At 43.7% G+C, this 15,012-nt stretch overlaps 1 protein-coding gene across 3 annotated transcripts; it reads left to right on the top strand.

Moving 5' to 3' along the window:
* The first annotated feature begins 7,035 nt into the window (after positions 1 to 7,035).
* Positions 7,036 to 14,026, top strand: hmg20a (high mobility group 20A). Of its 3 annotated transcripts, none has more exons than XM_067234545.1 (9): positions 7,036 to 7,154; positions 8,823 to 8,899; positions 9,066 to 9,275; positions 10,334 to 10,466; positions 11,013 to 11,050; positions 12,198 to 12,273; positions 12,559 to 12,774; positions 12,981 to 13,113; positions 13,392 to 14,026. In XM_067234545.1, exons 2-9 carry the CDS (start codon positions 8,834 to 8,836, stop codon positions 13,393 to 13,395), a joined length of 876 nt encoding a protein of 291 aa, XP_067090646.1. In that variant the 5' UTR covers positions 7,036 to 7,154; positions 8,823 to 8,833; the 3' UTR covers positions 13,396 to 14,026. The 3 variants fall into 3 exon arrangements, with proteins under 3 accessions (XP_067090646.1, XP_067090647.1, XP_067090645.1); XM_067234546.1 differs by having other exon boundaries at positions 12,201 to 12,273; positions 12,981 to 13,118; positions 13,392 to 13,526; XM_067234544.1 differs by having other exon boundaries at positions 12,981 to 13,118; positions 13,392 to 13,526.
* Positions 14,027 to 15,012: the final 986 nt, after the last annotated feature.

The raw sequence follows: 15,012 nt of genomic DNA, 5'->3' as shown, positions 1-15,012 counted from the left end.
CTCTTCCCAACAATCAACCTTTGGCACTGGGCCAGGGTTAAGGTGATCCATAGTTCAGAATATAGTATGCATATAATCAATCACATGTAGCTACGTAGCAACAACTCCCAATTACCTGCTATTGATTTGAATTATGCTAATAAATAAACCACAAGCAGCCTCCATACCAACTATCACCATGCAATTACAATTTTTTTGTACATATTCCATGGACAAGTTCAAGAACGTAATACATGGAATAATAATCACATTCATTAATATTTGAAGATCTCAAATATGAAAAATATGCTCCATATGGAGAATAATTAATATGAAAATGTGAGATTTGTTGATCACTGTGTTCTTCTCCATTATAAAATCACATGTCAGGGCACTTGAGATTAAATTCTTCCAAAGCTCAAGATGACAAGCTAGCTCCCCCTGCAGTCCCCACATGTAGTCAGTGGGTTCTCACGCTGTTCTCACTGCCCTGTGTGCAGCTCTCTTGCCAGCACCTGGTAGTGAGGCAAGTGTATGCCTCAAATACTTGCTTGCCTGTGAATCGGCTTAGTTTCCAATGGAAATGACCCCTAATTAGGCCCCCTCATGTCGTCCACATGGGTGCCTGAGGGTAAATGTGTGGGTGGAGAGATAGGGTCCTTTGGGGATTCAGAAGTGAAGCCAGAGACTTTGTGTCTGTGGAGGTTTTCCTGTCACTAGTGGACGTCATTAGGGAGCAGGCGATATCCTGGTCCGTTTCTTTGCTCCTCTCATCTCGGGGATGTGGTCGGCTTCACGTCATCAGGACCTCAATGAAATGGATATGTGACTGAGGATGTAATGGGGTTGGCGTTTTATGTGTGTGTGTGTGTTTGTGTATGGCTCTGAGCTGCTGTCAGCAGCAATGCTCATCTTGGAGAAAAGTCAACTGATTTGCCTCCCTGTCTCTGCTGTTTGTTCACCCGCTCCTTGACATGCAGGCTTTGTTTTGTACACACCATTGCACGCCACACCACACAAGTGTGTTTGTGCATATACTCATGAGACGAGATGACTGATACCACTGCTAAACAGGTGTTTGTATGACCCCTCCATTCACACGCACACAGAAACACAACACAAACAAATACACTCCCTCTCTTATCTTCTTTAAACTCTTACCAATCTTTCCCATCTCTCCACATATTTTCATTTTCTTTCTTTCTTTTCTTATCTCTCTCTTTCTATCCTTGTGTCTTCACCTGAGGTGTATTTTCTGTATTCTTTTGTCATTTGCCTGACTGGCAGTGAACAGAGGACAGCTTGGCTGGGACTGTCACACTGGGGCTGTGAGCATGCACTCTAAGGCTGACAGCCCCAGAGAACTGGGGCATTTTCCCCTTCTCACGTCCATCCCCTGCGCTTGTCTCCATCTCAAGCCTGCCACTGCGATTAGAAGACAAGAGGCTTGAGAGGAGAGGGAGAGTGACATACGAAGACATCAAAAAGCTGACCACTCTAGCTAGCATATTTGCACAATGATCTGAAACATCTCTCTCTGCACTGAGCGGATCCCTGATAAATATATGAATTGTCTTATATGATAGAAAAGATAGTATGAGATTTTTAAGGTAGCCTATGTCCTGAATTTATGGATTACACATATTACAGCAAAAATTAAGTACTAGCTAAATTTAGAATAGCCCTTTTTTTTATCACATACCCATCCCCTTCTGAAGCTCTCCAGCGACGTTTGTTTGTGCTACTTGTGTCAGCTAGCTAGCAGAGTTAGCTAGCAGAGTTGAAGAATAACTCACGCAGACCACGGTGATAAACTCATTACTGTAGGCTACCCGGTACGGTAGAAAATGTGCCGTGTACCGGGGCTTGTGGGCTGCACAATAACAATCTAAATGTACATATACCATATATATGGTTAGGATGTGCAACATGTATATACCATACATGTTGGTACTTTCAATGTAACGTTTGAGTGCAAGAAAACACAGGTGTGCAAGGCAATATTAGATTATGTCTATGGTTACTCCATTGCATGACCGGAGCACAATATTCAAAGTGTTCGGTCGTATCATCCCTCATATTAATCAGTCTCATGCTGTGTCACTGTAAACTTCAATGTCACAGCCCTTTAAAAAGCCAACTGTGACTGTGACCCAGGGATTTCAGACTTCCTCCCTTTGTACCTTTCTCTACTCTTTCCCTCTTTGAAAGGTTTTCTCCTCTTGACTTGTCACGCTTTACGACTCTTGAGGATCCCCTGGTTTCCTCAGAGGGCTTTTGATAGGTATCTACTGTTAACCACTGCCCTCTCCTGGAGATGACATTTGATTTATCTATGTTATCTGTGTATCTTTATCTCTTTTGACGAGTTTAGAGAGAAAGAAATTCTGCAAACCCCCACACTACTACCAAACTATTCCAATGTAATGTTATGTTAAAGTAGTGCACTGATTCTGTAGGGTCCAACTTTATCTATTTAGGACCTTTATGTGTTGTTGTCCAGCACACCTTTGCACGCATATGTGCAAACACACACATACACACACTATCCAGTGAATGCACACTGACAGATTTCCACCCACATAAACCTGGACCAACACACATATATTTCTACTTCCTGGCCCTAGGTACCATTTAGTGCATCCAGACTTCAGTAAGATTTGCCCAGCTCCTATCAGTCACTAAGGGTCCCTCGGCACAAGAGGGGGTGCTGCCATCCCTCGCCTGAGTGCCACTAATGGCTGGAGGAAAGCGGGATGAAGGCCTTCTTTTCATGGCACATCCACAGCCATAATGACGACTGGCGTCTGATGGATTACCCAGGCTCATTCTGCGACGACTTTCCTCCCTCCTTGATTCTCCACTCCTTCCCTCTTTTTGTGTTGTTTCGATGGTCGCTCTCATCAAATGCCATTAGCTGGAATACTGCTCATTATTCCCCTGTAATAATCAGTCAAGATATATTTCCAGGTGTCCACCACAAGAGAATGCATTGAGTGATTCGTATCATTTTGCAATAAAATCTTGGTCACACGTATTGCGACATAGATCATATAAAATCTTTGGAGCCATAAGCATGAGTCAGGGTTACAAACAGGTGTAAGATATAATGATGACCCCTATTCTTTCCCCCCATGATTATTAAGCAAATACTGTAGCAGAGGAAAATTCCATGTCCCTGTTACACATCTAAAAAACCATCAGTCAGATAAATGTCAGACACAACCAAGCGTCAAGGCATTTTACTGATTAGAATCGTTCTCAAAATGATCATGGAAGAGAGACAGAGAAGAGGGACGTCTGTGTTTAGCGTCTCAGTGTGAGTTCTGGGGACTGAGCTCATGCTGTGTGTCGACTGTAAAATGTGTGTTCTGGGCCCGTGCCAGTGAACAGTCTCTGTAACAAGGACAGAAATGCATATCTGTTACCCGAGACGAGAGGAAAGGAAGCTTGTCCCTTCAGAGAGCAGCGACCACCCCTCAACTGTATTTACATTCAGGGAGGCCCTCGGCTGCCTTTAACTCCTGTGTGCTCATCTACAGTAAACTGCTCTGTCTGCCTGGGATTCTCTGTTTTGGTTTGACTTTCCCTGGGCGTAAACAGAAAAAGAGGGGGCTGTCTACTTAATTGTGGTGGTAATTTATCGCCTGACTTGCTAATTAAATCCTGTCTCCAGCCAGGCTTGAACCAAAGTGGCCTCCCGACATCCACAATGTGGAAGAGTAGTTTCCCCAGGCCTGCGAGCCATGAAACAGGGCTGATGGAGATGAAGAGTAAGAGAAGCAGGGCAGATAAAGGGAGAACGTGCAAAATGGACATTAGAAATAAGTGCAAGATGGTAAGCAGAGGGGGGATACATGCTGCAGCAGTGCATCCTCAGGGAGCATCCAGGAAACATCACGCCCGCAGGAGGAGCCTTGAGGTACACAAGTCCAAGCAGCACGCACATGCTTTCCATTAGCTCAGCTGTCTGGAATAGGAGCCCCTCAACTGGGACCAGGAGAGGGTTGTTATTGTAGACATTTACTGTCAATTGTCACACAATTGCAGTCTTTGTCCGTGTGTTATGGTTTCACACATTGTACATATTTAGACTAGATGGAAAATCACATGTTTGTCTGTGTTTATTTGGGAGGTGACAGTGTGAAATGTGGGTACATATGTGTGCATGCATGTATCTCCCTGTATTTTCATTTAGTGTACAAAGACACAGTATGTAATTGCCTTTATAACAAGTATAATTTGAAATTAAATCTTAAATTATAGCAACTCAGCTAAATACTTGCAATTATTACAATCATGCATGTATTGTATTTGTTACATTTAATTATTTACAAATGTTCGGTGTAATGCGATATAGGTGAGGTGTGTGTTCATATAGCTACAGGCAAAAAGTGTGTTAGTCTGAAAGTTGTCACCAACACAGCAACAGCTGTGATGTTTCTAGAACATCATTAAAAAGATGCCTCAGGAGCACCACTTGAATTCATTTAAGTCTCAGTCACAGTTGTCATGCAAGTCCATTTTTAGGACGCTCACATGGTGATGTAGAAAAACAATTATTGCAGGTAAACAAACTTAAAAGCACTGTGCTGTATTTCACGAGATCATGGCAGATCATGCAGACACAAAATGTAATGCAACTGCAGTAAAAGGACACACCATAACGTGTTGTCTGGTGTCATACAGCAGTTTTTTCCAGCTCTTTTAAAATGTCTGTCACATAGGCTACCAGATCTGCAGTACGCTACGGTAGTGTCCTTACAACTTAAGATGATGGAGATCGACAAAAAACTGATCCCAAGGTTGAGCAACCACACAGGAAGTGACCTAGTGGCCATCTATTACGATCAATACCACTATGTGCTCATGTGCATGTTTGGTCTGTTGTCTCTGTAGCTGGAATATGAATCCCCTATCCTTACTAGACATGACTTGTTACTCTAGGTGTCCTGTGGCTCAGTAAGACAGGGACTGTGGGCGGTGGAGGTCAGCTCCCCGGCTGCTGTGATGAACAGGTCAGGACACATATGGAGACACACCAAGGACCAGGAGTTAGCATGGCCCCCTCACTGTCTTCGCAGAGTGGGCCTCACATGTCACGACCAGCTGAGTGAAAGTGACATGATCTGAGGGGGAGGGGTCATAATGACCTACTGCCTCCTGTGTCCAAACAACCCTGGGAGTGTGAAGGATGTAAAAGGTTAGGGTAAATTGAACTTGGCATGTTTTGATAGTATCATTTTGTTTACAGCCCTTAATGCCGATATGTATATGTCACATCCTGAAAACAAAGCTGGAAAGAACACGTGGACGAAATCTCCACAAAATCTGAAATTTGACCTCAAGATGGAATACAGTATTTAGGGCATACTCTTTGATGTTTGTATTTGTATTTATGGGCACATCAGTCACACCAACAGATGAAATTCTAGCGCATAGAGCCGACAACCTTTTATTAAGGATTACCGATTCTGGTGGACTTTTCAGCTGCATATGAAGACACACCAAGGGTGTGTGCTATCAGTGAGGCTAGGGTGCATTTAGGATACATAGTTGAACAACCCTAGGTGACACATGGTAGGTAGAGATGACCACTCTCAAGGGTTAGCGTTTGTCCCATTATACATTTACATTACATTTAGTCATTTAGCAGACGCTCTTATCCAGAGCGACTTACAGTAAGTACAGGGACATTCCCCCGAGGCAAGTAGGGTGAAGTGCCTTTCCCAAGGACACAACATCATTTGACACGGCCGGGAATCAAACCGGCGACTTTCTGATTACTAGCCCGATTCCCTAACCGCTCAGCCACCTGACTCCCTCTTATAACAGTGCCACCATGTGTTCAAATGGACAACTTTTTCAGAGGGTGTGGCTTTGAAAACTGCAGAACCGCAGAATAGAAGTCTCAAGTCCAGTAAGTCATTCTAGCGAATGTCTACTCTCTCAAACAGTACGCTTCCTTATCCACAACATTGTAAGATGTCACTTTGAGCAAGGCTCACCATCCACCAGCCTCCTAAACCCTTTTAAGTTGCTTTACGCAAACAAAACACGTTAAGCCTTGTGGACAAGAAGCTTTGGATCGTTATGCCACTTTCCAGAGATGGGAAGTACTTCAGTAGAGTTTTCTGGTATCATTACTTTACTATTAATTTTTCTGACTACTTTTTACTTTCACTCCTTACATTTTTTACACAAATATCTGTACTTTCCTACTTCTTACATTTTCAAGCCAGACTTGTTACTTTAGTTTTATTCTGTATTTGGTGGCATGTTCTCTCTCTCCTCTCACTGTGTGTTTTTTTCTTCATACATTACCTTACATAGTAATGGCTACTTTTTACTTAGTCTGTATGTCAGAGCCCACACTTCTTTGCTTTAACTTGAGTGAAACAGTGTAGTCAGTACATCCTTCACTCAACTTCTACCAGAAGTTGAGTGAAGGATGTAGGAGTGAGTGTGTACTTTTGCCCTCTCTGCCACGTTCAAGGGTTTATTGTTAGTACCTTTTGCAATATGTGCAACATACTTTTGACGTGATTGGCTGTGATCTTGCAAAATCCTGGGTACCTGGGTTGAAATTCTGTGCACATCTCCCTACCTCCAGAATAAAAGTAGGTTATTTGCTTAGATGGCCCCCAATGGATGCCATGATGGTTCACATCTGGAATGTGCACACCCGGGCCAAATGCCACTGTTGCTACAGCTCACTGGACGCTGCTGCTCGTCCTCCTACTGTGTAGGTCTGGACGTTTACTGTCAATGTGGCAAGGAGGTTTCAGAACTTTTTGTTTTTATCTTCTTAAAATGGCTAGCATTGTTTTAATTCGAGCTTTCAGATCTAGCCATGTGTCTGGAACCCGTGCCTATCTGGGGCTTTGTGTCAGTGGGTGCAGTATTTGGTATCACTCACCCAATATGTCATGCTCCCCATGCAATTAAACATTTGTTATCATAATTACAGCATTGAGATGTATTACTATTCCCTGTGTTGGTCATAGAGAAAGGGAATGTCGCCACCTGGTGACACATTTGACGCAAAATTGGTGACCGGTAGTGACGCGATGATGGTAATGTGTAGCGGAAACTACTGCAGCTTTTGTTTTGATTAGGGAAATCATCAGCTAGCAATCGTTTTCTAGACTTGTTCATAAAGGATTACATCACAGGTTAGTGTGTTTGCGTATTTTTATGCTTGTAATAGACAGTGTATACGAATTGGGTTCCATTTTCATATCAGTCCCACGTTTTAGGTTTCATGCAAGTTAGCTGAATCCTATAGCTTGAAAGCTAGCTAGCTGCACAGAGCCAGAGACTAGGTTAGCATTGCAGTACTGTATTCATTATTTACTTAGGCTACACGTTGCGTCTTAGAGACTGTTAAATGTAGACTGCGCTTGAATGCAATTTATAGCCACATGATTTAGCTAGATAGTTACAAAGGAATTATGTAGAGCTAACGTTAGCTAACTGGATTTGACAGCAGTAGTTTGCCAGCTGTCTAGTCAAGATTAGCCACACCCTGATGTTTTATGAAAATGTTTACTGTTGAATTGAGAACATTAAGTACAGCTATGTAGCTATGTGAACTGGCACAGAAAGAACAATGGATGGAGCAGAGTAGGTCTACATCAAACATGTTGCGCTATGCATACACACGGTGAAATTACAATATTGAATTACTGAAATTACATTCTTACTTTTAGCAAACTCCTGGAATATGTATTTCCACAACATCCAAGCTCACAATTTTCCTTTGCGGAAAGTTTACATATAATATATATTTGTATATCAATAATATTTATATGCTATACTATCGAGAAGGAACGGTAAATGAACCATTATGTCTGTCTTTGTAGACCGGCTCTCAAAAAGCAATTTCCGAAAGTCTGAAAGATGTCTATCTCAGAAATAGCTATTGTTAACCCACTTCTCAGTGAACCCTGTAGAAAGGCGGTTGACTGGTCGGTGGTGGTGAAACCACATTGGTGCAAGACAGGTCCTATGTGGAGCACGCGTGGTCCAGCAGAGAGCGATATAACACTACAAAAACACTGCATGCGATCTGCTTTTTGGGTGGTCTATTTGCTACGAACTGTGTGTGCTACTTATGTGTGCTACTACGAAATAGGCAAATAGTTTAATGTACATATTATTTGATAAGAATGTACAATGCCATTTATCGTCTTTAGTCATTGGGCCTTGTCATTGATTAATTGTATACTAGACTACTATTTAGATTATTTGCCTAAATTGGCATACTGTTGACAAAAATGGGTCACAGTTTTTATTAGGCTTCCATAAAAATATTTAAACTGAATGCCTGTTCCGATAAGCTTTCCAAGGCCATAGCTGTTCTATTTTGTCCATTGAGCATTTGGTTATTTTTAACCACCTCACCCAATTAATTACATCAAGGGCCTAGTGTTTGTTCAACCTGGCTTGGCCTTATCTGACAATATCTTGACAATTCCCAAGCCTCCGAAACTGATTGCTGTGAGACTTTTCTATGAGCGGAAACATTTTCTAGCCAAGACATTTATTGGGCCAAAAAAAGGGTTGGTGCAGGAGAAAAAACAAACAGTTTGGTGTGTTGAGGAGTAATCAATGAGACAGTCTGTGCACCATTTCCTTCCGAAGCATCCCCACCGGTATTTGTGCAATTCCTCACCCCAGACCCTCTCTGAATGGTTTCTCTGTTGAACAGTCTATTTGGCTACATGTCATTTCCTTTAGGGCCTAGCAACATTGACCCTATGCCATTGATAAAGTGAAGCCAAAATGTTCTGATATTTGTATTGCCGCCACCTAAGCATGTTCCTGTTTTGTTGTCATAGTCTGAGGAGACATGGAGGAGCAGACAGGCTCACCTGGAGGGAACACTGACAACAGCAGCCAGAGAAATGGAGATGAGGTAAGATGACACCTCGAGCTTCTCCTTGAAGATGATGAAGAAGGGGCTCTCCTTTGCAAGGAAAGAGTCCACTGTACTGGGTAATCAGAATAGAAGTGCACCTCAATGATCTGTCAGCATTTAAAAATAGTTCTGACCTGTACTCACTGTTCTGATCGGATGTCAGAAGTCCAGACGAGGCAGCTGGACTAAGGGAAGGAAGAGGAAGAAGCCTGTGAAGGACAGCAACGCCCCCAAGGCTCCCCTGACCGGCTATGTTCGCTTCATGAATGACCGCAGGGAACAGCTGAGGGCAGACAGGCCCGATGTTCCCTTCCCAGAGATCACCCGGATGCTGGGCAACGAGTGGAGCAAACTGCCCCCCGAGGACAAGCAGGTGAGTCCAGCCCCACTGGGGTTTTGGAATCCAAGGGCCACACCACCCGTCTGTCTCACTGCCCGTCTGTCTCACTGCCCGTCTGTCTCACTGCTGGTCTGTCTCACTGCCCGTCTGTCTCACTGCTGGTCTGTCTCACTGCTGGTCTGTCTCACTGCACGTCTGTCTCACTGCTGGTCTGTCTCACTGCTGGTCTGTCTCACTGCTGGTCTGTCTCACCACCCGTCTGTCTCACCACCCATCTGTCTCACTGCTGGTCTGTCTCACCACCCGTCTGTCTCACTGCTGGTCTGTCTCACTGCCCGTCTGTCTCACTGCCGGTCTGTCTCACTGCTGGTCTGTCTCACCACCCGTCTGTCTCACCACCCATCTGTCTCACTGCTGGTCTGTCTCACCACCCGTCTGTCTCACTGCTGGTCTGTCTCACTGCCCGTCTGTCTCACCACCCATCTGTCTCACTGCTGGTCTGTCTCACTGCCCGTCTGTCTCACCACCCATCTGTCTCACTGCTGGTCTGTCTCACCACCCGTCTGTCTCACCACCAGTCTGTCTCACCACCCATCTGTCTCACTGCTGGTATGTCTCACTGACCGTCTGTCTCACCACCCGTCTGTCTCACCACCCGTCTGTCTCACCACCCGTCTGTCTCACCACCCGTCTGTCTCACTGACCGTCTGTCTCACTGTTGGTCTGTCTCACCACCCGTCTGTCTCACCACCCGTCTGTCTCACCACCCGTCTGTCTCACCGCTCGTCTGTCTCAACGCCCGTCTGTCTCACCGCCCGTCTGTCTCACCACCCGTCTGTCTCACCGCCCGTCTGTCTCACTGCTGGTCTGTCTCACCACCCGTCTGTCTCACCCCCCGTCTGTCTCACCACCCGTCTGTCTCACCACCCATCTGTCTCACCGCCCGTCTGTCTCACTGCCCGTCTGTCTCACCGCCCGTCTGTCTCACCACCTGTCTGTCTCACCACCTGTCTGTCTCACTGCCTGTCTGTCTCACTGCCCGTCTGTCTCACTGCCCGCCCGTCTCACTGCCCGTCTCTCCTGTTGTACAGCATTACTTAGACGAGGCAGAGAGGGATAAGGAACGCTATATGCGGGAGCTGGAGAAATACCAGAAGACAGAGGCCTACAAGCACTTCACCAGGAAGGTCCAGGAGAAACAGAAGGGCAAGAGACATCGTGGAGGTAAACACCACTCACAACTTGGAAAGGAAGGTTTTCATTGCTGTATACCAGAGTAAGAAACCCCTCAGGACTGATCAGTTGGGTTTGATGGAAATGAAGCTATTTTACTCTGCAATCCACTATATGTGGTCTCAGCGACATGCATAGGGGGATTTGAACCTGTTAACTCTTGAGCTACAGTCAAATGCTCTACAGCTGAGCTGTGCCCATCCCCCATGTGTAGTATGATACACAGCTTTAGCTGCTGTTTGGCCTTTTGAAGACGTTTGACTGAAAGCATCAATAATTCGGAGGAGCTAGAACACCTTTGACTGTAAACTGGAGGTGCACATCACTAACCTGTTAATGATGTGCACTAACAGGTTAGAGAGAAATGAGACATTTATTGGATAGATATAGCCTACCACTGGCTGTCATTGATATTTCCTTAAGACTTTCCTCCCTGATAACTCCTCCTTTATAGGTTCAAGATGTAGCAAGACGCATGCTGGGTGGAGGAAGCATGAATCATCTCCTGTCCTGTCTTATTCTGTTCTTTCCTTCCAGATGGTGGTCACCAGGTAGCCAGTGAGTCTCTTCACGAGGTCAGTTAACCCTTCCGTGCCCAGGTTGTCCTTAACCACACACATTTATCAATGAGCTTGCAACCAACTTCCAGTTTGTTGTTGCATTAGTATTTATGGCAGATACTTCTAGTGGCACAGACAGTGAATGTGTTTCATTTAAAAAATACCTTTTGTACTCAATTTTCGACTGAGTGTTAAACTCACTCATTTAAAAATATGTAACGGGACTTCTGTCTCAGTAAGAAGCCAGTACACTTACGAAGCATGTTTCCTCCATAGAAAGAGTATGCCTACTACATCCCAATGTCATCCAGTTTAAACTTTGGCATGCTTTTACGATCCTACATGATGAACCCAATGACAGTCTTTTTTATCACATAAGAGCTCAACTAAAAGCTTGGCCATCATTGGTTACTGGACGTGAAGTCAAGCGGCACTAAAGCTAGATTAAGCTGCTTTGGCTCCCTCTTTATATTAGGCATCCAAACCCATCGCTTCTGGTAAGTGTTTAATTCATTTTTGATGAAGTAAAGCGATGTGATTATAGGGTTCTAGTGTAAATCTCCCAGAATTTTCAAGCAGGGAGGGTGAAAGTCAAGGTGACTTAGCCGTATTAAGCGATCCTTGAATCCTGGTGCTGTGTAGGGGGTAGCATTAGGACCACACACTACCCCCTGGAGCACAGTACCAAGCGACTCTAACATCCAACTCACTGTCAATTGAAACGGGTCACTAAGGGGTGGATTACATTGCACGCTTTAATCTTTAGTACTAGAGCGGCCTGTTGCAACTTTCTATCCTGCGTGCAAACCGCCCTTTGTTGTAGCATCAGGTTAATCATTGTAGTAGATGATCATCTTACCTGCTTTGAGGTAAGGATGGCATCATTTTTAGCTCTGGCCAGGGTATCAACCTCTGCCTGCTACCGCCCACATCCAAGATTAATGACCCCTCTCTTGGTTGTCATTAGTCCACATCACACACACACTCTAAGCTTGAGTAAAAATGTCTGTTCATGTCCCAGTGCCCCATGCCTTTCTGTAAGAGCTGATGATGGGCCCTGTCACAGCAGTGTTATACTGGTTACAGCACGTTCCACTGGGTTTGATCTGATTTGTCTTTTCCTCTCTTTGTCCATTCTGTTTCTTACTTTGAACCTGACCAGAAGGACACAGATGGGAAAGAGCGGTCTGTGTTTGACATTCCCATCTTCACTGAGGAGTTTCTCAACCACAGCAAAGGTACCAAACAGTCTTTCATAGTAGTTTATTGCATTCAGTTTCAACCATCTTAGTTTTGCTGTACTGTAACAGTTAAATCAACCCCATAGTACTTTAGTTAGCACCTCTACTTCATCCTAAAATAGTATACTGCAAAGTTTAGCTGAGTGCGCCTTGCTCTTGTGAGTTATTGATAGCCTCAGCAAGCGCTGCTTCCTCCCATCTCTGTCTGTAAGCAAGTGTCCGTCTGACTGTAGTGTTTCTGTTGGCCTGCAGCTTCTGACTAGTGTTTCTGTTGGCCTGCAGCACGCGAGGCGGAGATGCGCCAGCTCCGCAAGACTAACATGGAGTACGAGGAGCGCAACGCCGCCTTGCAGAAGCATGTGGAGAGCATGCGCGGCGCCGTGGAGCGTCTGGAGGGCGACGTGATGCAGGAGAGGGGCCGCAACGGCCTCCTACAACAGCACCTTGAGACCTTGCGCCAGGCGTTGACCTCCAGTTTCTCCTCAGTGGCTCTGCCTGGTGAGACGCACACTAACACGTCAACAGACACCTACCCACACTGCTGCATATACAAACATCACTTTCAAAATTGTGATATTACACTTTAAAAACTCCAATGTATAGGTTACTCACCAATAGCACTGTGGTATGATTAAAAACAAAGAACAGAAAAAAGGTTACCCCTTCAGGTCACCGTTGTGCTGATGCTGTGTTTTCGCCTGCAGGCAGTGGGGAGACCCCCACCCTGGACACCATTGACTCCTACATGAAGCGGCTCCACAGCCTCATCCTCGCTCACCCCCAGGAGCACGACCACCTCATCAGCACGGTCAGGGACGTGGTTAACCGTCTGGACAGGTAATGTTTCTGAGGCCTCAGAGGCTGTTTGTGTCAAACCTGCTGTGGTCATTGCATCACCGGTTGTTAGTCAATGTTCCCAATGATTTTTTGCACTATATTGCTTTGGGTTGGAAACAAAAAGGTGTTCAAACAATTAAGGCTTGGTTAAACTGGCCTACTCCGAATCAACTCGTAACTAAAAAAAGGTAGAGAATACCAGAGGCCAAGGAAACGTACTAATCTTAATAATAAAAAGGAATACATCTTAAAATCCATGTGATGATTTTCTCGTCTAGGTAATCGGACATATTTGGATCCGTGGGATTGTTGATCTGTGTGGAGGCCATGCGTAATGCCAACTGAGAACACAAGCATTATTCCATCACTGACACTTCTGGTCCAAGAGGAAACTGTCACTTGTTTGCTTTTTTTTAAGCCTTTTATGAACGTGGTTAAGTGTTGACTATTTATTGTCTTTTTTTACAACAATTTTTTTATCTGTCTACAATTTTTTATAAAGCTGTAGTTGATGGTTTTGTATGACTATGGAATCCTATATTTGTTCCATCCAAGTATATGACACGATAATGTCATCCATTCCAGCACACAGTAGTATGCTGGTGTGTTGAAGTCAGAATTTATTTATTTTAAGCCAAGATTTTTGTTGTATTCTTTAGTCATCTTTACATGTCTTGTGTAGTTGTATGTCATTAAGGCACTTGTGTATTCCTCAATTAACCTAATTCAACCTCATTTCAAACAACAACCTTATTAACCTGATTGTAATTGGGTTAAAATGATTGAACCTAATTTAAAACATTTTGTGCCAGTCCATAAATGTTTTGTTAAAGTTGTGAGTAAAACAACTGTTGTCTTCAATTAATAAAATGTTTGATCAACATTCAGTATGTTGACACATACACTAAAGTACAGTGCACCTCTCTTCTTTGCTGATGTTTTTAAAATAGACTTGATTTATATATAAAACTGTCAAGTTATGCATGACATACTATAGATTGTTTCTGTGTTAGAAGAGTTTGAAGTAATGATTAATAACTTAATTCAAACAAATATAAAAGTACTATTTTCGATCTGACAAATGCATGAATAATTTCAGATTTACAGAAAAATTGGCTTTTATGACCTCTAGCCTTTTTGGGTAATTTTCTCCACTTCCAAAATGTGTTTGTATATATTGTTGCTTCAGATTCCATTTGTCATGCGACTGGTCTAAATTATTCCACAGGGTATTTTTCAGTAATAATTTTGATGACTGTCTATAGCAAGTATGGCAGAAAAGGAGATCCCCCTACGGTGCAACATCAAACTATAACAGCCTTACGCAGCTTGAAGAGAATGCCCCCTGACTTATCAGCAGTTGGTGTCATCATCTTGTGACATCGCACAGCATGCAAAGAGGGTCTTTGAAAAAGCTAGTTTAAAGATACCACATTGCTTGATCAAATTGAACTGTATTGCTAATCCTTTCTAATACCATCACTGTTTGACTTTGTTGCTAGGTCACAGTGCTATACTGCCCAATTACTAACAAAGCTCTGAGTCAAAAGAGATCAGGCGATGGCTCATTGTGTAGCATGATTTGCATTATGTTTGAGAATGGCGTTGAACTGCATTTCTCTGCACTGTGTCCACAAACGTGCAACCATGTTGTGCAGAAATATACTTGTAAAACATGATAGGTTAGCAGTGTATTGAAAAGTCAGTTCTGGATGGTAATTTCTTTCTTCTCACTGATGACATTTTAAGAGGTACCTAAGCTAAATCTTCAATAATCAATTAAATCATTTCTTATTCCATCCTTTCACTTCTTAAATCAAACACTTTACTCCTGTTACAATAGTTGTTTTGGCTACTCTGATGGTCAATGAGTCGTCTGAGATGTTGATGGACCACTGG

This window comes from Osmerus mordax, chromosome 4 (genome assembly GCF_038355195.1).
Source record: "Osmerus mordax isolate fOsmMor3 chromosome 4, fOsmMor3.pri, whole genome shotgun sequence".
In the NCBI taxonomy this organism is placed as follows: domain Eukaryota; kingdom Metazoa; phylum Chordata; class Actinopteri; order Osmeriformes; family Osmeridae; genus Osmerus; species Osmerus mordax.
Note: the sequence above shows the minus strand (reverse complement) of the source record. Positions and strands in the feature narration are given on the sequence as shown.

What these genes read in the sequence shown, in the direction of transcription:
- hmg20a (XM_067234545.1), top strand. Translation starts at nt 8,834, where the DNA reads ATGGAGGAGCAGACAGGCTCACCTGGAGGGAACACTGACAACAGCAGC. An exon ending in TGCCCCCCGAGGACAAGCAG is followed by an intron (nt 9,276 to 10,333) that starts GTGAGTCCAGCC and finishes CCTGTTGTACAG; the next exon opens with CATTACTTAGACGAGGCAGA. An exon ending in CCAGTGAGTCTCTTCACGAG is followed by an intron (nt 11,051 to 12,197) that starts GTCAGTTAACCC and finishes GAACCTGACCAG; the next exon opens with AAGGACACAGATGGGAAAGA.